This window comes from Mus caroli, chromosome 1 (assembly GCF_900094665.2).
Source record: "Mus caroli chromosome 1, CAROLI_EIJ_v1.1, whole genome shotgun sequence".
NCBI classification, from domain to species: domain Eukaryota; kingdom Metazoa; phylum Chordata; class Mammalia; order Rodentia; family Muridae; genus Mus; species Mus caroli.
In genome coordinates this window covers 7,281,894-7,307,944 of record NC_034570.1, presented here as the reverse complement: position 1 = coordinate 7,307,944, position 26,051 = coordinate 7,281,894, and the positions used below count along the sequence as shown (strand labels likewise).

At 37.1% G+C, this 26,051-nt stretch overlaps 1 protein-coding gene across 4 annotated transcripts in view; it reads right to left on the bottom strand.

Moving 5' to 3' along the window:
* Prex2 (phosphatidylinositol-3,4,5-trisphosphate dependent Rac exchange factor 2) overlaps positions 1-26,051 on the bottom strand; it is a 301,528-nt gene that overhangs the window by 75,891 nt on the left and 199,586 nt on the right. For all 4 annotated transcript variants that reach the window (XM_029482876.1, XM_021163512.2, XM_029482881.1 and 1 more), the window contains 4 exons: positions 24,604-24,645; positions 19,003-19,220; positions 14,903-15,005; positions 10,384-10,527 (listed from right to left, as the gene is read on the bottom strand). In XM_029482876.1, coding sequence (XP_029338736.1) covers positions 10,384-10,527; positions 14,903-15,005; positions 19,003-19,220; positions 24,604-24,645 — 507 coding nt within the window. The remainder of the gene's footprint in view (positions 1-10,383; positions 10,528-14,902; positions 15,006-19,002; positions 19,221-24,603; positions 24,646-26,051) is intronic.

Genomic DNA, 26,051 nt, shown 5'->3' with positions numbered 1-26,051 from the left:
CAATGGTAGCAGATGAGGCAACCAAACTCACTCTGGTTCACTAAGATAGAGGTCCTAACTCCTCACCAAGTGCAGAGCATCTCTGTATGCAGAAGATATCAGTGGTTGGCTACCTAGAACCAAGCACATTATTGGAACCACCAGACAATTTTCAAGATTTTTCACATGTAAAGCCTACGAACTTCAAGTTGCAGAAACAAATTAGTACACTCCTGTGTGGAGTGATTAGATCACAAGTCTACACCACTGGCCCTGGCTTTAAAGATGAACCATCAATGAACCCATGTATAATTTTTTACAGATAGAAACAGTTAACCTGGAACTGATAGGCAATAATGCAATAGTAGCATCCAGAAGACAAGAAAGATCACACACCTGTCTCCCAACACCTCAGCTCACAAAGCTGAACTGATCAATTTAACTGGGAATTTCTAAGTAGGAAAAAATATGTGACTCAATGTGTACATTGATTCTAAACATGATTTTCTAGTTCTTCATGTTCCCATAGCTGTATGGAAAGAAAGACAAATTTTAACAGAAAAAATATTCTCAGTAAATATAGTTCTGAATTTTACTTCTTCTGTAAGTCATCTGGTGACCCATATGGGTAGTAGTGATACACAATTAGGGTTACCAGAAGGACAATTTCCTTATGATATCAAGGAAATAAACTAATAGACAAACAGCACTCTACCACTCTATGTATGCAAGCCCGTTTTACACAGAAGCAGGAATCAGAGAAGAAATGTGCTATTCATCAAGGATGCAGATAAAAGTGGCTCACGCTGAACTCAATGTGAACATACAAATCTGTCATCCAAAGAAGATCAGTGGAAAATTAAGGGATTTCATGTCGCCAGGGAAGAGAAGCATTAACTGCCCCAGTCACTCGTGCCCTTGAGGGAAAAAGGTTAAAGTCTATAACCAGAACCCATAATCAGGTGTTGTCCTCTTTAGCTCTGAATTAATGCAGAGGGTGAAGCCAAGTCACCACTTTCCTCAACATTATACAAAGGAGAGGTAAATCTCCGGCCAACTAGATTTTACTGAGCTGTCTCTCTGTATACTTTCTAGTCTTTGCTGACATCTCTACAAGATGGATGAACATCTACTATGCTTGATTAAAAAAGATATCAAATAAATAAGGTAGGACCTTACTCCCTATAATAAAGTCTCTATCTTCAAGGTATCCACAGCCTAAGAGTATCTTGCAGATAACATCTTTATGTCTGTGAACATCAGAAGACTTAAAAGGTTTCTTCAAGAAAAACAAAAACAAAAACAAGCAAGTTGGCAACCAGGAATAGCCACTACAAACCCCAAACCTTAATTTGCTAAAAGAAGTTATAAACCGAGAAAAGCAACAGGGTAGCTAGGGCGCAGAGTCAGCTGACACTCGCCAGCTACCCACAACACCCGCCACAGGATCTTAANCCATTGGACTTGCAAACTTTATATGCCCCAATATAGGGGAATGCCAGGGCCAAAAGAATGGGAATGGGTGGGTAGGGAAGTGGGGGGCGCTATGAGGGACTTTTGGGATAACATTGGAAATGTAATTGAGGAAAATATGTAATAAAAATATTAAAAATTAAAAAAAAGAAGTTATAAACCTATTCAAAGTTGTAAATTTACTTACATTTTGATTTGCTTCACTAGTGCCTGTAGATGAAGAGGCTGGTACTGAAATCTGGTTCCCTAATTGTTTCTGGATTATGTCAATAGACAGCAGAGGCCAATTGTTGAGTGAAGATAAAGAGGTGGGATTTTTGGGGTCCCAGGAGGGAAAGGAGGAAAGAGATATAGAAAGGGCTTTTTGGCCAGGCTTTGGAGGAAGGAGCATGAGACAGGTAAGAAATGTCTGGGGGCTACTAGAACAGGTGGCAGCCTCCACCATAGGTAGAATTCTAACGTAGGATAGCTGACAAGTTTAGAGCAATAGAGTCTTCGCCCAGCAGTTGTGTTATCTGGCTGGTTTTAAGATACTAAGACTGTCTGGTGTTTTTTCATTCATGGTGACTCAGGTGGGCAGGAGAAAGGGTAGAACTGCAGGGTGTTCATTAGAGGTTTACTGGAGCTAGCCATGAGGAGTTGGAGGAGCAGTCACAGCTCCGAGGGTTAAGAGAACCACCTGATTGTTGGTGGAGCTATGTTGAGAATGGGACAGAGCTTGATTCAGAGCCAAACTGAGAGCACAGTCCTGAGAAGGTGATAGCCTGGCTTTTTTTCTTTTTTCTTTCTTTCTTTTTTAAATTTTATTTTAATTAGGTATTTTCTTCATTTACATTTCCAATGCTATTCCAAAAGTCCCCCATATCCTCCCCCCCCACACTCCCCTACCCACCGACTCCCACTTCTTGGCCCTGGTGTTCTCCTGTACTAAGGCATATAAAGTTTGCAAGACCAATGGGCCTCTCTTTCCACTGATGGCTGACTAGGCCATCTTCTGATACAAAACTACATACAACAAGTGTCCTTTTGAACACCACTGGTATGATATATACCCAATGACAACCTTACACTATTTCTTTGAGTCTGTTCCACACTGGATCTCTTCCTGGAATCATTCTTATATATTTTGTTACATTCCTAATATATAAGAGTCAGGTATTTTATCAATAGCCCAAGGAATCTTACTTCTAAAAGTTAGGACAACATGGACACTTGAAAGCCTTTGATATTCTAAGAGGCTTACAAGGGAACTACTGCTATAATAAAGTAGAATGTTGGGAATATATACCTGAGAAGTGGGGCAACATGTATCCTAGATCCTCCAGATTTATATACTCAGATGGAATCTGTATCACTCTCTGCTTAAGTTTTAATGATTTACTAGCATCATTACAATTTATATCTTGATACAAAGAAAGGCCCTGTTGTTTTCAGTGCTAATCTTATTAATTAAACACAAACATCTGCTGCATAAAATGTCATCTGTGCCTTTGATGTCAGGGTTAATGACATGGTTTCTTACAGATTTCAATAAAAAAATGGGAGGATACTTTAGTCTTTCATCTCTGGAACATTCTCTTATCCCCCTTAGATAAGCAGGTTGAAACTTCTGGTACCTGAATAGCAAGGGCCTATGTCCCAACTAAATCCTAAATTCTAGAAAATGGATCTTTGGCCATCATAAAATCTTAAGAGTACCAAAACCTCATAGGAGGAAATTGAGGCAGGACAGACAGACAGAAATTAGGGAAGCATAGAAAGAGAATGAGCCTCTTTGCCCAGATGTCTGGCTGAAGGTTCTCAAAGCTAAGAGCTAAGAACCACAGCAAATTCCTTATGAAGCTAACCAACACAGAGCTAATACTCACTTTACATAGAGACATTTGAATAAGAATGTTAAAATAGCAATGAACTATGCTTTCAGCCTAAGCATGCATGACCATTTATGGCCTTTTCCCTTTCCAACTTCAACCCTGAGAATTGCCCTTCTGTGACTTTTGGGATGCAAGGTTTAACCTTTATCATATTGTAATCATATCCAAGGGATTGATGAAACCACCTATGCCTTCATTCACTGAGAACACTCAGAGAAGCAACTGCAAAGGTCTCTAAAATCCTAATTATAACTATTGCTAAACATTGCAAAAACAATTAGGTATAACTCTTTCCTGAGAAGCCAACATATGTATGTATTATTCTGTCCTTAAATGCTTTAATATACAAAAATTCCCTTTCTTAACAAATTCTACTTCTGTTCCAGTCTGACTCATTCCCAAATTTCTTTCTCTGGTTCAGTCACGAACCTCAACTTCACTTAGGCAGATGCCTCCGTAAAGAGGTCCCAGGTTTCTAGTGAAAGCAGAGGAAAGCTACATCTCTGACCCAAGTACCACAGAGCTGACTATGCTATAATTCCATCCGTCAGGAGGCAAAAGCACAGTGACTCATATCAGCCTGGGGCACAGACTGAGCCAAGGGCAACAGGAACTACATGGTAAGACTGTTTCAAATCAACAAGATTGGAGGATACAGCTCAGAGGGAGAGTGCTTGCCTAGTAGTACTAGATCTGGCTTTAATTAACACTGTGTGGTTTTGTGTATGTATGTACATGTGTGTGTGCATAGACACTTCATTTTTTATATTTATATTCTGTTACTCAGTTAATTATTACTAATGTAACAAAAAGTGCAGACAAATTCTGTGAAATCTTAGGACAGAAATTTTACCCAAATGGTGAGCTATTTTAGATAAGGATAAAAGACACATATAACATCTCACTCATTTTTAAAGGTATTTTGCTTAACATAGTTTTCTCTTTAATGGCACTTTTTTATTAGGCATTTCTTTTCTCTTTAAACTTTGGGAGTTTTATTTTCTCCTTTTATTTTGATTTTTAGAAGACATGAATCACACAACAGAACCCAGACCAGATATCCAAATTTCATACATAGGCTGCCAGCTGCCGGATCAGTTATGAATGCAATTTGGTAAAACATAAATCCTTTTCCCTTTCTGTGGATCACCAGTCACAAGCTCTGATTTTCAAAAAATATTTCAAAACTGAGTTTTAAAGAAAATGTATTTCCTTCTGAAGCTGCTAAATACAATACTTTATAAACTAAATAATGAGGTACTATGAATTAAGTTACCTTTTTTTCAAAATCATAAAGGTGACTACTAATTTGAACTATGGTATGCTTTCTAAGCTTCTTGGATCTCATACATGTCACAATGAAGCTTCTAAAGCATACTACTAAATTTTTATTTTTTAATAAAAATTACAATTGTCATACAATTTTGTAGAAGACTTCAGTGGATGCATATAATGTGAGCCCCAGGCAGGAAGCCATCTTTGCAGCTACTTTTCAAGTTTGGCATGCTTTTCCTCACAGTTTCAACATTAACTAGGAAAACTGTAACAGAATCAGCAAGCTCCTCACCCTGAATAAAGGCAGGGGTAATGGAGGCCTTCTATGAACCAGTCTGAAGTGCACACAGGGGTAACTCCGGCTAAAGGGTGTGAACTGGCCTGTTAGCAAGGTGTTATCCCAGGAGTCATCAATCGGTCTGCAGCCATAATTTAACACCCATCATTCTTCCTACTTGGAAAGCTAACTGTGAGACCCAAGTCTCTGCTCTTTTGGAGCTGTGCAACCAACCATAGGCAGATTAATTTCTATCTGAGATCCTCGGGTTCCTTGAGGGTCCCACTCCTGGAAAAATGAGAATAGCTACTAATGATGGATATGGGAGATAAATGGTAGTATTTATGGAAAATGATAATGATAGTACATAAAAGAAAACTATGTAAGGAAATAAAAAGTTATTTATTAAAATTTTTTTATATTCCTGGCAACAAGCCAGATATCCCTCCAGAATTAATAATTCAATATCTGTGAGCTGTGGATTGAGCTTAAGTGTGCATAAATAAGCAAGCAGTTTAGAAACTGAGCAAGGGTTCATGCAAGGACACTTCTGTTTCTGGCTCCAGACAAGACAAATGGGTAGTGGCTGGGGCTTTGGTTGAACTGAGTATCTGAGATTCACTTTCAAAAGGGCCTAGTCCTGCCCCTGGAGCCTACTACAATAAGGACAATGATGTAATCAACACAGTATAATTTTAATGAATACTCCTCTGTTCTTATTAATTGCCATTTTTATTATGTCTTTTGACAATAACAAATTTACATGACTATTAAAATTATAACAACTTTTTTAGAAACAGTAGAAATGTCTGTTTGCTAAAAGATTTAGCAAGAATTTTATGAGAAATAATAAGTCTACATTGTAGAGAATGAAAAACAAAAAAGATGAGTTCTATATTTAAAAATTAGATTTGTGTAGCCAAAAGGAGGAAGGAGAACAGTTTTCCCTATTTATGCTAAATGATTTGTTTTATTTATTGTTATTTACATGAACCTGAAACAGAATGCTGTTCTACAAATTACATTTCTAATGTAAGGAAAATATCCAGCTTTGTTCTCCCTAACATTTCCTTATCTAATTTCCTTACGTCTTATGTATATAATATAGTTCTCAAAGGTTATATTGGCATACTTGGTTGAAAACATAATTAATAGCATTTAATTAAAAACAATATTGAAAACATAGCTTGAGTTTGCTTGTTTTATTGCTAGCATTTTGAATTAGAGGAAATAAAACATCCCATTTAACTTATAGAGCTAGCAGGAAAAAACGGGGTGGTCTGACCTAGTCAATTTTAAAGAAAAATAAATGTAAGACACACAGTAATCTATGCTTCCACTTGTTTAAAAAAGGGGGGAGGGGCGGGGTGATTTGCTGAGGTTCCCTGAGGCTTCATCACCTGAATGCTTTGGGGAGTAGATGAGGACAGCAGGTAGGAGCCCAAGTCCCCTGGGGATTAAGGCTGGTTGGACACCTATCATTAACCAAGACCAGTGGAGTTCATGCTCAGAGAGAAGAGACACTTCTCTATATAGCTCAGGTAGAGCTGGCCCCTATCTGCTCACTGCTGTCTATATAAGAAGGAAGAGAGCTGAGGCTTTAGGATGAGCTCTGAGAATTGGGATTCTTACTTGCCCCAGTAGTCTGCTTCCTCTACATCAATCTCCTCTCGGAACAGAAGCTCATCAGGGCCCTATAAGAGCTCCTGCAGTTCTTACACAAAGACAAAATCTGAGAAACAAGGCACAGACTACAGAGGATGCTCCAAGAGCTGTCAGGCAGATACCCTGTCAGAAATAGTTCATTTCCTAGCTGTGTACCACCACCCTTCAAAATACCATCAACTTTTCTGAAGAAAACTGAGGCAAACTGATGCCTCCTTGTAGGGGCAGCCTGCATCCCACTGCATCATAAGCAGGCCAAACTTTTTACCCTGCCCTTAACTGCTTTGCTCCTATTACACAGACTCTAGACACCAGAACCGTCATGTAATGAATTAGTATAGGTAAACAAAGATTAACTAGATAATTGAAGTACTTCATAACAAAGGAAGACCAGTGGTCTTCTTATCTTGGTGGACTCAGAAACACCTAGAAAATTGCAAAAAATATCTTGGTACTCATGCCCCACCGCCCAGTGGTTCTGCCCTAATGGCTGTGTGTTGTTTGGCGTGAGTGTGAACACTTTCTAAATTCTTTATAAGGTGACTTTGTGCAATCCCCGTGGATTACTGCTAACAGTGAGTCATGAAAATAAAAAGAGACATGAAAATAAGTCAGCGGAAGGAGGAGTGAGTATTGATTCTCTGTGTACTGTTTGATTTCCCATCCACATTAAACTGTGTAACCTGTAAGGAAGTCTGCACATGTAGGATGCCAAAGATTATCTTAAAGTACTCTTCAGCTTCAAGTACTGTAGAGATTCTTTATGGCACCTTTCCCATGGGATTCTCTCTGTAGGCCTTGGCTTGTAAATCAGAACCATTCTTTTGTTTGCCTAGTTTCTGTTCTGAAGCTGTGGCTTCCTGCAGTTCACATTCACCTTAGACTTTATTTACTTCCAGGCCCTGAGAGGAAGAGAGCAATATCCTTGTTTCCATTGCCATAGGACATGCCAAGGGCTGATACTGAAGACTACCACCCCACTGAGATTGTCACATTTACGCATTTCCCTCTATTCTTTAATCGCTAGTGAAGAGCCACAATGCGAACGGAAATACTTCAAATCATGTTTATCCTGGGGAAAGACCATTTCTTTCATTTAGCATAACTTTGAATTACCATTCTGGGTGAGTCTCTACTCAAAGTGGGCCTGTTTCTCCCTGGGTTCTGTCAGAACCCTGAGAGATGTTAATGGTAGAGCACAGGAGCTTTATGGCTAGAGAGGCATTAAGGGAACAAAGTTTATCATGGGCAGTTTTTAAACAAAATCATCTGTTTCCTTCTGGAACCTTGAACACACGTTTGCCCACCCTCCACTTCTATCATTTTTGTTTGTTTGTTTTTGTGACAGGGTTTCTCTGTGTAACCATGGTTTCCCTGGAACTTAGTATGTAGTCCAGGCTGGGCTGGAATTTGGAGATCTTCCTGCCTTTGCCTCCAGAGTGCTGGGATTAAAGACATGCTTCTCTTATGTTATCACTATGAGGTATGAATGTTTACTGTAGGTTTCTTAAATGACTTTAAAGCAATGGACTTATTTTTCAATTGGCTTGTGCAAACATTACAAAATAAGTTACTTATAAAATATTCTTTTCTCTATATGCATTTGCAATGGGGTGTGTTTAGTCAGTTATTGGAGGTGGTTATATCATGAATGAATCAATTTTTTTAAAAGAACTGTTTAGTGACATCTGTCATATCAGTAATGGTTGCAAAGATGACAATTTTTGAGAAATAAGTTTGGTAACATGGCTCACTGGGGAAAGGTACTTGGTCCTCAGTGATCTGACCCTGACAGTTTAAGTATGAGCCCTAGAGTCCTTAACAGCAGGAGAAAGTGGGCATCATAGGACCACAGGCTGTTCATATGGACATGGTGGTGCTCTCTCTCTCTCTCTCATTCTCTCTCTCTCTCTCTCTCCCTCTCTCTCTCTTTCCATGTCTCTGTATACACTGCCTGTGTGTCTGTCTGTTTCTCAGTGTGTCTATCTCTGTATGTATCTGTCTCTGTCTCTCTCATAATATAAAACAAGGAAGACAAGATACAAAGATTCCTTAAGAGCTGCAAGCCCAATGTAAAATGTAAAATATAAAGATGCACTCCCTGGCCCAGCACTCTTCTCTGTTGTTATCCAGCTCTGTGAAGACATCTCACATATTTCAGGTTGATCTCATTTATCATTTATTATTATTATTTATTATTCAGGTTAATTTCATTTATTTTCTAAGATCTGCTCCTGGTCATTGTTTCTTTTTCATTTTTTTTTCTTATACCAACATTGATCTTAACTATCACAAGATAAATGAAAATGCCTCCTATCCTTAAAATCACAGATATGGCCCTTGGGTGGAATCACTGTGGAAACCTGATGGAGAATAGCCTAGCTTCTAAAAACCAGACTTTCAGGTTAATAAATACATGGCACAAAGCAAAATTTCCACTGTGGCAAATCTGGCTATCATGTGCCTGATTATTATTCCTCAGTTACACTGGTTGATTTCTTTCTTTACTCTGCTCATTTTTATCAGTCTATTAAAGTCCACAATAAATAAACATAATTCTTGAAAACCCCAAAAGGAAAACCTGGAATTCTGTAGGATACCATTTAGAAATCAATGTAGTTGTGGGATCTAGCATGCTCCTTTTAGGAGATAGGGAGATCCTCCTGCACTAACAGACTACATAATAATGAGTGTCAGATCCCTTCTGGGTACCCAGCTTCTCCTGGAGCTGATGGCAAGACTCTTCATTCTTATATCATTCTGAATTTCTTCTACTGCAGATGTCATTCACTGATTACTTACAGAAAACTGATTAGGAATATGTATTTCCTCACACAAAAGATATGAGCAATAATAACAGGTAGCAATTTGTTCAGCCAGTGATACAGGAAACATTTAGTACTCATGCACATTTGTGAATAATCACAGAGCAGAAGCCAGAGTAAAAATTCATGTACAACTGTCTTTATTTTCAGATAGAGTCTCACCGTATAGCCCAAATTGACCTCAAATTAATATCTTTTCTGCCTCAGCCTCCTGAGTGCTGGGACTACAGGCTTACACCATCACATTCAGCAGAAATATACTACTGTTGAACATTTTCTATGCTATATATAGTAGACTAGCCCTTTGATTATTCTGCCATACTTTATTCAATCGGTTCATTAGAGTTATTCACCATTATTTCTTTGAAGTACTTGATGTACTTCTCTTTCTTATAAAATGCTCCAACTCCATTTGATAAATATATTCAAAGCAAATATTTTTTTTCTTGTAAAGGAAAATATTTAATTGGGGCTGGCTTACAGGTTCTGTGGGTCAGTGCATTATCGTCATAGTGGGAAGCATGGCAGCATGCAGGCAGACAGGGCACTGGAGGAGCTGAGAGTTCTATATCTTGTTCTGAATGTAACCAGGAGGAGATTGACTTCCAGGAAGCTAGGGTCACAAAGCTCACCCCTACAAAAACACACTTCCTCCAACAAGGCCATACCTACTCTAACAAGGCCACAACTCCTAATAGTGCTACTGGGCCAAGCATATTTAAACCACCACAAGGCTATTTGTTCTGTTGTCTTGATTACTTTATATTTCTGGTCATTTTTATGCTATAAATTTTTTATTTAATCTTTTTTCACAGTCCAGATTTTATCCCCCTCCCAGTCCACCCTCTAACTATTCCACAAACCAAATATTCCTGGAAACAATTACATTAACTGAACACTGAAGAAAATTTCAAATTAGTGAAAAAAAGACTTCATCATTAACATTAAATGTATTTAAAACATTAATAAAAATAAAATGGTTTCCATACCCAAAGCCTGAAAAGGAAAAGCTCACCTTGTGAAAAGAGAACAGGATGAATTTTAAACCCTCCTCCATTCTTCAACCGTTGGGGCAGCTGCTCAAAATGGTAACTATCCATGTAGAAGTAAACTTTCAGAGCCTGCCTGCTTCCTTCCACTTGGTAGGTAAGAGGGACATCTGAAGTAACAGACAATGCCACATCATTTCCTGAAGTCATGATATGCTAGACAGTACATTTGGGTTATATTAGAAATGTGCTAAACTTTTTTACAAAAAGGAATCCTGAAATTTGCTACAAAGTAATGCATTAGGAGTGCTTCTCTATGTAAGCTCCTTTAGGTATGTAAATGGCCAGACCCAGCCCCCCAAACTGTTCTGATGTCTGGGCTCACTCCAAGACTACTTTAATGGCTATAAGGTCCTTTTTCAGTCCCAGAAGATGCAAGTGGCCAAGCTTTGTTTTATAGGGGGAAAAGTCCATGATTAGGCCACAAAATCCCACCAATTCCTGAGCTTGCCCCAATATCAGGCCACAAAATCCCACCAATTCCAGGGTACCCTGGAAATCTCCACCCCAACCCAAAGACCATTTCTAAAGCCAGTATCCTGCTCAGTGCTTTGGTGCTTCTTGGCAAAGCAAAGGAAGCCATCATCTTTGCATCTTTTCCAATAAATCTCTTGTATGAGGTTTATTGTGCAGTGTGACTTTGTGTTATTCACTGGCTCCTATCGGGATACCCTTCCCCTGAGAGTGATGTTTATACTGGAGAAACTTTCTCCTCAGTGTTGGACACTTGCACTGAACATTTAGGCCTACAAGGCATACAAAGTGCTATTAGGTAAAGAAGTACTGAATCTGAGTCTCACTAGCTAAAAAAATAGGCTTAATACCTATTCTGAGTTTAATACCTCATCCTGTAATGAAAACATGGTTGCACTTTGATATACCAGATGACTCGCTTAACTAAATGAGGATCTCTCAGGGCAACTGGCTCATTCATATTTAGTCAAAATGAGCCTATGAGGTATACTCCTTAAGTAGTATGTGAGAAACAGATTACATAGCAACCATTAAGAAATAAACATGGGTTTTATATTCTCTGTTCTCTTGAGTATCTTTAAAATGAACATATTCTGTTGAGGATGCCTTATGATCATTAAAAATTATCTTCTCAAATTATTGTAACTATTTTCAAATAACTTAAACTCAATGGCTTAAAGGAATGAGGCAACATGAATGGCTAAAAAGCTGTGGGAGTATTTTACAGTGCAACTCTAGATCCTTTTTCTTATATATGAATCCACAATATTTCTACACTATTATAAAAGAATATAAAATCATTCTGAATATATTCAAACTAGAACACTGATACTAATTAGTTAAAAATTAAGAGCAAAACATAGCAGGTACTTAATATATCTTGATTCAACATTAGTACTTCAAACTTGCTTTCTGAAATGAAACTGATTAGAGTTCAAATTCAAATGCCATTGACTACATAGATCATAAGCTCCATACTTATCTTCTTAATTGTATACATTGCTAATGGGGCTATGGCAGTGATGTTCACCAGTCTCCTTTATGCCACATCCTAATGACTATCTTATTTCTATAACTATTTCATAGAGAGACATTAGTGATTTGATTTAAGAAATAGAAATATAAGTTTCTCAATTGAAGATTTAGAAGAATACCTTTTTCATTATTGGTAACATTTTTTATTCCTAGTTGTTAAAATTAAAAACCAAAACAGCATAACAATAACCATCAAGCACAGCCTTTCACACCTGTACTGGAAGATTGTGGGGTTCCAGCATAACATGGGTTACAGAGAAAGAGATAGGGAGAGAGGGGAAAGAGAGATGTAGAGAGAGATGGAGATTAAAAAGAGAAAGAGATTAAGAGATAGAATGAAAGAGGTGCAGACAAAGACAAACAAAAGAAAATATAGACTTTTGCCTGTTAAATATTTCCATATTTTACTTTATTCATATCTGTCACATATGCCATTGTTTATTAAACTTTGTGAATTTATTCTTTGTCATCAGTATAACAAAGCTGTGCTAAGTAAACAATGTTTTTGAAAGAATGACAGTGATGCTGCAGCCAGATGTGTGTTACAGACTGTTGTAAACTAAAGGCAGAAAGAAATTAAGGTGGTAAAACTTACTACAAACTAGCAACATCTTCTTTACTGTGAAGTGAAAATTCAATATTACATGAAGGAGTGAAAACAGTTTCCTTGTCCATAATTTTTATGGACATAAAAATTACCCCAAAATATACAAATGGAATCAAGCAAACAATTATATACCATTATTAGGTAGGGTTTACACAAAGTATGCCAAATTAATATAATCCATTGTATTAATAGGCCAAAAAAAACACCCTACCTAATCCTGGCAACATACAAGACAAGCATTGATAAAACATAACATGTACTCATGAAAAATTATTCTCGGTCAATATTCCTCAACAAGAAAAATATATATAAAGCTATAGCTAATATCATATTTTGTTGTGAGAAACTATGATTTCCCACTAAAATCAGTATCAAGAAAGTTGATGTCTCTCACTCCCTCTGCTTTTCAATTCTGTAATATCTGTTCTCACTGAGCCAACCATAGAAGAAAAGAACATTGAAAAACAGACACACTAAGAAAAGAGTAAACTTCTGGTTACAGAAGTTCAATGATAGAAGAAAATCTGAGATGAACCAAGTTTTCTTGAAACAAATGTATGTATATATCAAGGAAGTAAGAGACAAAAAGTTAATATACAAAAAACCAACAATTTCCCCATAAGTCTGCAACAAAATACAAAATTAGAAACATGTTACTAAACATGTTACTATTTGTACCAGTATTCTCTAAAATGAAATACTTATAAATATACTAAAACATGTACAAGATTAATATAAGAGAAATTTCTGACACACAGCACAACACACAAATACAAACTAGGAAACTAACGGGAAGCTAACCTATGTTCATGATTAAGAGGACTCAATATTGTTGTCTTAGTCAGGGTTTCTATTCCTGCACAAACATTCTGACCAAGAAACAGTTGGGGAGGAAGGGGTTTACTCAGCTTACATTTTCCTGCTGCTGTTTATCACCAAGGAAGTCAGGACTGGAACTCAAGCAGGTCAGGAAGCAGGAGCTGATGCAGAGGCCATGGAGAGATGTTCTTTACTGGCTTGCTCAGCCTGCTCTCTTATAGAATCCAAAGCTACCAGCCCAGAGATGGCACTACCCACAAGGGGACCTCCCCGCCTTGATCACTAATTGAGAAAATGCCTTACAGTTGGATCTCATGGAGGCCTTTTCTCAACTGAAGCTCCTTTCCCTCTGATAACTCAAGCCTGTGTCAAGTTGACACAAAACTAGCCAGTATAATTGTCAAGATTTTTAAAAATCTGATATACATTGTTCATCCAATTTCTTAAAATTCCAAGGTATTCATGGATATCAACAAAATGATTCCAAAGTTCACATGATGAGGAAAAGGATTGAGAAAAAATAACATAGTGCTAAGGAAAAGCAATGGAGGATTGAGGAGGAGGAGGAGGAATGAAGGACAGGGACTGTCTACCTCCAGGTATCCCTACAGTTACAGAAACTAAGCCAATGTGCTGATGGGCAAAGGCTAGACAAGCAACCAAATGGAACCCCAGTCTAGAAACATGTGAACTACTTGCATGTGACTTGCTAGTTTATCCTTGACAAAAAACCAAAGGCAACACAATAGGCTTTTCATCCACTGAAGTCTGACACTCCTCTCCCAATATCTGTGTGACTGACTCTTCATCGGCTCCTTCAGGGCCCTGCTCCCTTACAGTAGATATCCCTCATCCTATTAGGAACAACTTTTACTGTTTCTCCATCTTTATATTCTGATTTATTCTAATGTTGCTTTTAACTTAGCATCAAATTTTGTTTTTCTAACTTGTCATTATATTTCCTCACTTCAATTTATAATCCATGGAAGACACCATCTGTTCAGTACTCCTTTGAACCTGGTACCCAGAATAGTGCTGGCAAGAAGTAAGCATTCAAAAGAAGTGTTTGATGAAACAAATAAAAAAAGATTATCATAATTTCATCAAATCATGGATTTGAAATAGGTACTTATTGAGTCTCTATCTACCATATTAGTAATTGAGAAGGTGAATAAGCACTTCATCCAATCTCTGAAGAGACTTATATCTTCTATTACAATTCATAGGAACCACATACTTGTGAAAAACAGGAAGCACATAAAAATGTTTCTATAAGCAAACAACATTTCTAGACTGGTAGACATCTTCTTAAACATTTATAACAAGGTTGAACTAGTAGAAGAGTGATGGTCATTTACAAAAGTGTAAAGACATGAACAATAGACCGTGGGTTCACCACACAATATATACTATTACTCAAGTAGGACTTCTCAAATACAGCCTCTGTCAGCATTAATATTGGAAAAAGTCAAAGGGGCATAGATAGAATGCAAATGAAAAGATGTTAACATCTGTGACCAAAACCACTCTAGACACACAAAGTTTCTCACTTGCAACCAGTGGATCCTCTTCTGATGGTTTGAAGAAGAAGGAAACTTTTTCCAAATCAAACAGGGCTACCAGTGTATCCTCAAGCATGGCTTGTTCATCTTTCTACAATAAAGAAAAGGAATCTGTAAGATCAGGATGATGCGCTGTCAGAGTCTACGGCACAATGTAAATTACAGCCAACATCACTTCACTTCCATTTTACTTCATAGATAACACTAGTGTCAACATATCCATGAGAACTCTGTTCAAAATGAAATGAAATTCTACATAGTGGGAGGTTACTTATATGGTTTTACAGTTTTCTGTCTTTGCATTTTATGAATATCTAAATGAACATATACTTTTAGTCTGGCTTGTAGATAGAACCTAATTATACTAAACTCATCTACACGTGTGCTTTTGCCTTTTCCTTCTAAAATCTCACAAAAAGATACCTAAGAAGAAACAGAAAATTCTGAATTTTAAGTTAAAAGCTATATTAAATCACAGACTTCCCATTTTATAATAATTTATTTGTTGTTCAATTACTACTTATTAGAACTATGATAAAAGCAATTTCCATATACAAATATATTTGTCTTCCAAGGAACTTACATACAAGTGTAATGTTCACAATCTTTGTGAGGTCCTTAGTCTAGAATATGAAAAAGAATCCAATTCATTTCAAGTACTTGTCTCATTTCTATAATGAGATTTTTAATGAATACAATACCAACTCTTTAAACACTCTGTTATTACACTCATCCCACTTCAGCATACAATAGTTTTGAGCAAGTTGTTTAAGCTTAAGACGCATGCTGACCTTGTTCGAAAGGTAATTCATGCTATTAAGAAAACAAGTGCTATATTAAGAGATAAATTCTATGCGTAAGATTAATTGTATCATCATAATGAACCTAAGGACTCTGTAGAGAATGCATGCATTAACTGCTACTACAATGGAATAGAAGTGAGCCCCTGAAGGATAGTGTCTCTGAGAGATGCAGAGGAGTGTGTGAGTGTGTACAGCTATGGTGGTAAGATGGGTTGCCAGGTGACCCACTCTATGTCTTTTCATCTTTTAGACAGTCTCTTATTGAATCTGGTGCTAATTAGCCAATTAGCAAGCTCAAGAGACCATCCTTCTATTCCCCCACTACAAAAGTAGTTAAAGGAATGCAAAGCAGCATGATCAGTTGTGTGTGTGTTTGTGTGAAGTGGTTGCTGAGGATTCAAACTCAGGTCTTCATGCATGTGCATCTGCAACAAGAGCTCTTATCCATTGAACATCTCCCAAGGCTCCAAACTCTTTTTGAAGTACTAGAAAGGTTACCTTGTACCTGGAGGCTTATGGCAGGGCTGAAAAACCCCATCATTTTTCTAATGTCAAGTAACAGAGTGAGGAGAAATGTTCTGGGCATCTCTGAACACTGCAGTGTGAGTCATACTATTTCAATGCATGTGACAGAACTGAGTAAGAACTGGCTGTGCCTAGAGCTCCAGGGAAACCCGTACCACAGAGCCATTGTCACAGCTGAGCTTGAGTTTTCATGTATGTATGTATGTATGTATGTATGTATGTATGTATGTATGTATATATGTATGTATGGTATGTTTGTACGTATGCATGTTTATTTAGGTTATAATTTAATTATAGCATTTAATTTATAGCATCCCTTACCTTTCCTCATTCAAAACTTTCCAATTACTAAAACTCCTCCAAATTACTAATCTCTTTTTTCCACATATGTGCATATGCATGCACATACATATATTCCTAAATATAAACTGTTTAGTCTGTACAAAGCTATTGGCATGTACATTTTCAGGGCTTTATGTTCTTAATACACAGGTCTGCTTGAATTTTTTCCAAGTAAACTCTGATTGAAAAATATCTGGTTGAAATAAATATAAAGGTTTTAAAAACGCACAGTCCCATTGAGATAACTCACCGAGTATGGAATTCACCCAATCAGAAAGCATAGATCAGGGTCTTCAGTGTATGTGGAGCTGAGATACTTCTACCACCATCTAACTTAAGAATTTTTTCATCAGGACCAAAGATGCCTTGGGGCATCTACCACAGTTCTTAGCTCCGGGCAATCAGATGTCTACCTTGATCTCTGAAATGTGCTCAGTGGGCTTCATCACAATGTCAGTAAACAGCTTACATTTTGTTGTTTTTTTTCCTGTGCATTTTGTTACCAGGCTAGTTTCCTTAGGACTGGGCTTCCAAGACTGTGCTTCATCTGTAGTTTAGCACTCATCTGTACTACACAGTGGCCTATGCATGCCTGAACAAGATTTTATAATATGAAACACAATATTTTATTTATTTAGTCATCCACTGATAAACACCCAAGTTGCTAAAATTGAATAATAATGAAAGGACTGTTTGTCACAAGTTATTTTTTAAAAATCATTTATTTACTTTTGTTCTATGTGCATTTTTTGTCTGCATGTATGTTGTATGAGGGTATTCAATCGATGGAGTTACAGACAGTTGTGCACTTCAATATGGGTGCTGGGAATTGAACATGGCTGCTTTGGAAGAACAGTCAGTGCTCTTAACCACTGAGTCATCTGTCACAAGCCCCTATCCAAGTTCTTAAATGAATGGAAGTTTGGGTCTCCCTTGGGTATTACTTAAGGACTAAGATTCCAGGAACAAAGGAAATATGTTAAATGTGTTGAAGTACTGCTAAGCTGTTTTCCAAAGAGGTTGTGTTATTCTGTAATCCTGTGAGGATTATAATTTTTAGAGATCCTCACCAACACTTGTTACTGTAGAGGGCTCTAAGTTGCATTTATCTAATGGCAGCTAATACTATCTGTCATGTACTTAATGAACATTTTAACACCTTGTAGAGCAGTATCTATTTTCTCATTTTTAAATTAGGTCATTTTAAAATTACTCTTGAGTTTTGAAAGTTCTTTATACATTGTAATCTATTCAATTTATTGTTTCTGTGATTTCTATTTTCTCCTAATCTTGGAAACTTCAATTAAAATTAAGCCTAAAGTCAAAGTAGCAGCAACTGATTAGATATCAGAAACTTTAAAGAGAATAGAATAAAAATTAAATCTCACTCACAAATACATTCATTCTCTCAGTCAACAATACTACACTGTTAGGAAGGAAACTGACTGTCATACATAATTTACATTGGGTATATTATGGGTTTTTAAATACTTGTTTAAAGTGTCTTACTTCAAATCAACCAAGTAAGTAATTTGCTGCCCATGTGGAGTACACAGAATCCTTTCTAAAGAGTCTACTTTTGTATGTCTTAACCATTCTGAGATGAATGCCCTTACCCTATCATTCTAGAATCTTCTATGAATGTGCAGTACAACAGTCACTTCTCCACTCAACAGTAAGAAAAGTGCTATTTCGATATATCAACACAGCTATATTTGTTTTAAAACCATGTGACTTGGAAGCTACATTTTCTACATGTACTTTAGCAGAGGAAACAGGCTCTCATACTCAAAATCAGAATTCTGTTTAGGAGCCCTCAAAATGTTTTATGCAAATAAAAGTAGACATTTGTGCACTAGGACATCACAAAAACTACACAAAGTCTCCATGGAAGTGTCCAAAGTTCCTTATATTTCAAGAATTTTTTCATCTTTATCCATGCTTAAGCATGGCATTTTCTACTGTACATGCTAGTTTTCCTACTGTGACTGGAGAACTCTCCTTCAAAGGAACAACTGAAACTGTAGCACAGGCAAAGTTTAAACAGATTGCCAGACAGTAGCTGCTCCCTGAGTTATCAGCCCCAGATTACAGCATCCTTGGGAGTTCTAGTATGGGGGAAGTTGTTATTTCTGGACTTAGTGGATTTATAAGAATACACTTTCCTCTTATGACTTAGTCCAACCAATGCTTGAGGATCTAAGAATAACTAACAATGAAATTCTTCCCAGCTTTTATCAGTCAGAGACAAGAGATAAAACCAGAAAAGAAGAAATACATTCTATATTCTTATTAAAGCCTAAATGGTGATGGAAAAATTTTCCCTTTAAAGGCTCTAAAATGACCAACTGCTTCATATTTGGTAACAACGTGACTGTGCAGGCGGATGCAGGCAATGGCAGTCATAAGGTCACTTACCAAATTTGGTGACAGAAGTGACTGGAAGTGAAAAAGCACACCAGCATTTGCAATCTGGTCCAGCCACCTCCTGCTGGCTTCACAAGTCTCCATTTCATTTTCCTTGCTGTTGTCAAACATCTGGTTTAAGGCAGCCATGAGCTGCTCAGAGAAGGCACAGACAGTGGCCACAAGACTTTGACAGAAAACCATGTCTCTCCGGAGTTGGGTTTCACTATCTGTGATGGAAAAGAACACAAAGGCAGCTTTACTGTAGTAGCCAGGTATGATGCTGTTAATCCCAGCACAATTTCTGTGAGTTCATGACCAACCTGGTCTATATAGTGAGTTCCTGGAATGCCAGGGACATGTAGTGAGACCCTGTCTCAAAAAGGAATTCAAAACAAAAAATGTTGGAGAGACCACCACCTACATGGAGCAGGAGTGGCACACACACCCTAGCACTATCCAACAGCTCCCTGGTTACACTTAAAACTCATTCAGCATGAAAGAAACCATGATGTTACTAGAAAGTGAGCCAACAACTTAGAGCTAGCGAATTCATAGATCTTAAAGAAGAATGGAAAATAGTCACTTTATTAAGCCAGAGTAATCCCTATTTAATTCTAAATATCTTTACACCCAAGATAAGTGTATTGATCATTGCTCATCAAGAAAACTCTTCTTTGAAACAGAGATCGTTACAGAAATTTACAGCCAATCAAAATGCAGAGTTGTTGAGCCCAGTCCCAATGGATACGTGTACAAAACACAAGTGCACAGAATACTCAGAGAATACTGTGGAAGAAAGGCTAGAGATTAAGATTATTTCTTCTAGTAATGTCAGAAACTACATCCATAAAACTCTCACCAACATGGCTGTCTAAACATGAGCTGAGAAAGGCCAACAACAATGCACATGCCAAAATAGGTGAGGAAAGCCTAGAAGGCTTCAGTCCTACACAAAGCACTACGAACAACTAAAGAAAGCTGACAACGGGAGAAATAACCCTCCCCAGGAGAGGGCATACCAATTGTCATATGCCATATGTATATGTGTGTATGTGTATATAAAACCATGAGAGTAGGTAACTCCTTATCTCCCCAGTGTCTAGCAGAACCAAGTACATAGCTGCTCAAAAAATAATGTCTGAGTGAACAGATGAATCAATGAACTTAAAAGAATAAAAGGGAAGGAGTACAAAGGGAAATGTGTGTGCATATAGCCACCCATATATGAAAGAAGAGTCCATAAATTTGAATGAAAGAAAGGACTGTATAGGAGGATTTGGAAGGGGGACAGGCAAAGGGAAAATGATGTAATTATAATCCATAAAGATTTTGCAAAGAGTGAAAACTATTTTCTTTTTAAACAAGGTCTCTTTGTAGCCCTGGCTGCCCTATAACTCACTATATAGACAAGGCTGGCCTTAACCATATAGATATCCACCTGTTTCTGTCTCTTATGTGCTAGGATTAAAGGTATATGCTATCACACCAGCTTAAAAATGAATTATTAAGCATATATCAAGGACAGTGTTTAATTTCTTCATTTAACTAGAGGGGAAAGGGTGAATTTGAGTTTCTTTGATAACAAACGTTTAAATGTGCTTTTCATTAAGGTTTGAATATTAAAATATATCTGATATATTAAAAGAAGTCTCCTTGGATAGGGAGGGATGTTGCTGTGAAATGCTGGTCTCTGGACATGACACGGTTGCTGCATACAAGAGTCACAGGAGCTATGAATACACACACAAGGCCTGTACAAAAATTAAGCTCGCACGCAGTCCAAGCATGGAGGAAGAAAGGGCTCTATATGTCCTATCCCTAGCTGATGGTTGTTGAAGTAGAGAGAGGCACTTTATTTTTAGCCATGTGGTCACTGGTACATTCTCTATGTCCTAGAGGATGGCCCTGTGCCAAAATCCCCACCGACAGAATAATTAGAGTCAGTAGACACTTATAGGCTCTATTATATTCTATATACATATAAGCCAACGTCCGTTCATACCATTATCAAATCAGAAGAGATCAGACCTAACATTCATTAGTTTTTTTAACACAAAAAGTTTGATAACTCTGCCAAATATACATTGTTCTTGTTCATTGATTTATTTTAACATAGTATGCCCTATGGGAATGAAACTTAGTATCAATTATTGAAGTACAAGGGGCCCCAGTCAGAGTCTTGGCCACATTTCTAGCCATCAATGAATATTTAGATATGCAAGACATCAAATGTTCATTGTTTGTAGGGTGATACTCAGGTACCACTTTGCTATTTTCAGCAGAGAATAGATGACATGCTTATGTGAACGTCAGAACACAATCTACATTGTATATGGAGGGTTTTACAAGTAAATTTTTAAAAAGTAATCATTTCACAGAAAGTAGAAACAGAAAACTCAATAGCATCAAGGCTACTTGATAATAATCCCCATCTTATTCATATCTCCTCAATTCTCTATACCCTCCTCTCATCCCACAATGCAGCAAGACTTTTATAGCTGTAAAACTGTAACAAAACAAAAAGTGTGTACTCTGAGACCTGCAGGAAGGCTCAGCACCCTCAAACATTAAATGCCTTGCTAAATGGCCTTATAGACCACATTTCGTTTCTGTGCCTCTTTAGTCAGAAGACTCATCCACAAACTTTAACAGTCAATGTATGGAAAGGTTAGACCTCTTTGAATTATTGAAATATTATATCTCCCTTTGTGAAATTTTCACTCTCTATCAGGAAACATAGTGAACTTTTGTCTGCCATCATAGACCCAGGACATCTCTAAGATGGATAATGAATAGCACTTTGAGAGTATGTTTATGTGGCTGGATTTCCCATTGGAACATAAGTGCTTTAAAACCAGAAAGGGTCCGTCACATGAGCTTTAGAGGCAACTAATTAGCCTTAGTATCCAAAGCCAGTGGATTCTAGACTGGCAGATAACTCAGCAGTAGAGTGCTTCCCCAGCATTGACAAGAGAAAGGCTTTGGGTCCAATACCTAGTATTGGAAGGAAAAAAGAAACTAAGATAAGATTCATTTCTCTTCTTATCTCTTAGGTATCTAATAAAGACAAATAGAATTGTTAATGCCAAGCACTTATTAAGAAAATGTAATGTGATGAGTTTATTGTTGCAACTGTTCTTTTCTTAGCATCTAAAAGTTCTTGGCACCATATAGAAACCTGGTCACATTCCTGAGCGGAGAACAGCAGTATGATAAAGAAACGCACCAGAGTCTGTTTCCTGGGGGCAGAAGCATATGCTCTTTCCTGTAAATCCTGTAGTCATTCAACATTCCCCAGTGTCCCTCTATGCCAAAGCCCTTCTTGCTTCCTAGTACATAACATATAAAATAAAAAAGAACCTCAGCAAACATATTAACAGCTATGCCCAGCTTCTGGCAAAAGAATGGGTTTTGTCACAGCTTTCTAATAATTTTTTGAAGATTACAATTTTTATTATACTGGGAATATATTTCAAAAAAAGTGGGTTTTGTTCCTATAAAAAAAAGCTTCAATTTCCTTTCAATTCTTAAGTACCTACTATATTCATCTTCTGTAAACACCTAACAAATTCAATATTCTGCATAATTTCAGCTATTTACAAGTCCAAATGCCTTAATGTACTGCTGACAAAGAACCCTGAAGGGGATCGAGACATGCACAGAAATATCAATGGGTATCCTACTGACTTAGAGAGAGTAGGTCAAGGGAGAACAGCAAGCACAAACAAGAACACAAACATACCCCAGAAGAGACATGGTAGTGATGCTGCCTCTGGTCAATAGCTATCTAGAGAGGGAGAAGCAGGCTCCTGCACGAGCTCCCACACAGGTTGTCCAATCCCAAGTGGTAGTGTGTGTGTGTCTGTGTATGCGCATGCACACTGTGCACATGTATCTTCATATGTGTATGCTTACAACAATAATAATTCAAGAAAAGAACATGACTTTGGGAGGGGAACATGTAGGACTTTGAGGCATCTTGGGCTCCATGAGACCCTATATCAATGCATACACATAAGCATACATACAAACAGCAACACTATCTGCTAAAACAGCCACCTCAATACTGGAGAAAGCTGGGCAGTACAGGACCACTACTGGGACCAAAGAAACTGAATTTGAAATTCAAAACTGCGTTTTGCTATTTCTTAAAATTGCTCACTGTAGACTGTTTGAGTGAATTCTTATGATATTTGAAATCTGAGTTGAATAAATATAGTCCACTAGTTATTATTCTTCTCCTAAAACATTTTTCTTTAAAAACTGTAGAAACAATAATATTTGTTCACAATAGACTTTATTCAAAAATCTATGAAATGTCTTTAGAAAAATTAAAAAGTTTAAAATTTTTTGTTATATTTACTGTTATTAATCAAGGAACAAAGCACAAACCAGCCAATCAACTAAGTAACAGAAAGCCTTTTACTTTGACTCAGTTCATTCAACCCCAAAAGCTTCCAGGTGTGGTAGGCTCTAACACTGTCACAAATTACCCTCTACCTGTAGCCATGTACTTGTGATATAATTTTGAGAGTCCTGCCATAAAAAGGAAAACACCAAAATGATTGTGACAGTATTTCCCATACATTCAAATGTTTGAGGCTGAGGGGTCACTTCAACTAAGGAGTTCACAGACAACCTTGGGAACTGGGTAAGAAGCTAGCTCTTAAATATTAAAAAAAAAAAAAAAAAAGAAAAGAAAAGAAAGAAAGAAAAAAGAAAAAGAAAAAAAAAAAAAAGAAAAATCCACTCCCAATCCAGTAAAGGTCCTGTGTCCACTGTTTCATTGGAACCTACTCCTAGGTACCATGATGCAGACCATGCTGAGCTCCTACATACATCCACAACACCCACATCCTGGAAGCAACCAATGGCTTCCTTCTGTTAGCTGAGACTCAACCAATGGAGCTACATTCTCAGACTGTCATTCTTTCGTACAACACATATTTGATGGACACTTGTGACAGCTGCCACTTTAGGTATTAAAAAGCAAATAGTGCTTGCTTTGAAGAGGCAATTACCCTCCGTAATATATATTTTGATCAAATGTTTAATTCTCCTTTGGCATCATTGTTAATTATGCTGAGTTCCTTCTAAACACATGTTAGAAGTCTGTTAATGTATAATCTGTAAAATGTTGATATAAATCTTTGGCCATAAACTACAATTAGATGGTTTCATATTCACAGATCAACAATCACCTTTACCACAGCCTATACCCTTTCCCCTTGTCTTCTTAAGGAAAGATCTTGCTGTGTAACCCAGGTTGGACTGAAATTTATGATGCTGCTCCTTCATTGGCTTCCTGAGGATGAGGTTGCCTGCCTGTTCTTCTATGCCCAGCTTCCTCTTTCTTTTATTAATGAGACTGTTTTAATATATGTTTATATGTATTTTCTATGTACTTATGATCAAACATGAGAAAAAGCTTTTGTGTGCTTTTATTAAAACACATATTTTTTAAAAACCTCTTTCCGCTTCTTTGAAGAAGGCAGGTGTCAAAGGCTCATTTTATCTCTTAAAGTGGCAGAAGGAATTGATTTCCTGTTTTAACACTTGTATGATCCTGTGCCATATACTTTCAACAGTAAAACTAGGAGAAAACATTACCTGAGTATTCAAGGAGAGCCATGAGTATGCGGCACTTCACCTCTGCAGAGAAAGAAAGCACATCTGTTAATTGACACTCTTTCTGACACACTTCACACTATAAATAACATGATAGTAAATATCACCATGGTGTTATTATATTAGGCAATCCAAATTCTATTTACTTGACATTATACTACTGCCCAGCTGCGAAGATAAATGCTATCAATTGCTCAAGATGTTAAAATATCTTTCATCTATGAATTACAAAAGCAATAGAACACCATTCAAAACCTGCCAAATTCTAGGTAATCCTCAGCTACTTTTTAGCCTGTATGCTATTCCCCAACATATGTTGTGTTGCTAAGCCATAAAAAAAAATACTTGCTATTATGACTAAAAATTTTAGCGAGAAAAATACATGTATATACATTAATATACTCTGCTATTCCATCCCACATAGGCCAATCACAAATATTTGGCAAGTATATATTAATATCATATTTATCACTGTGACTATCTGCTACCAACAGTAAATAGCACACTTGTACTAGAAAAATTGTATAAAATATGAAGTTCCTTCGATGTAACCAATACTATGGGATGACAAAAGAAAAAGAAAGGTTACAAAGTATCCTATCCTATGTAAGTTTATAGGTGTTAAAGAATGAGGATGTGTTAACTGATCAAAAATCAGACAGCACTACAAAGGGCATTGATGTTTACAAGTAAGACTGACAGAACAAAAGGATATCAGAGGCAGAAATGCATATTGAACCAAGAACCAATTTACTATAACCTAGCTTTGTGGCATTAGAAAATTTAATAATCACTTTTAGTTCCTTCATAGATGATATCTACTTAATCTGCATAATGTCCTGTGTAGAAAATATGAACAGAAAATACACGTAAAGTCCTTGGAAGTCTCTAAAGTGCTGTGTATACAGGAAACATGTGACTACCATAACCTAAAACTAACTGAAGCTGATATAGAATTTACAACAAGAAAATGCTTCATAGAAACTTAGGTTTAGACCACCATGGAGATGGAACATCATTAGAAATCATGTCAGCAAAAGAATATATCAAAAAGTGAATAACAGTCCAGTCATCTAGCACAGAGAGATTCTTATCATACCCTTAAGACACTAGGACTGGGCTACAATTATGAAGTTCAAGTAAAAAGTAGCTTCTAACACTAGACTGATGATTCTGGATTCATCAAAGACAAAATCACTACAAGGCTCTAGGAGAGAAAAAAAAGAACTATTCATGCTTGGTATTACGGTGCACGAATCAGAAAACACAGAGAGGAGAATGGAAAATTATTAGCACTGTGAAGGCAACATATAAAATGAAAATATGTGCCTTAAGATATTGAGACAAATACAGAGAAGGAAGGAAGGAAGGAAAGGAAAGGAAGGAAAGGGAAGGGAAGGGAAGGGAAGGGAAGGGAAGGGAAGGGAAGG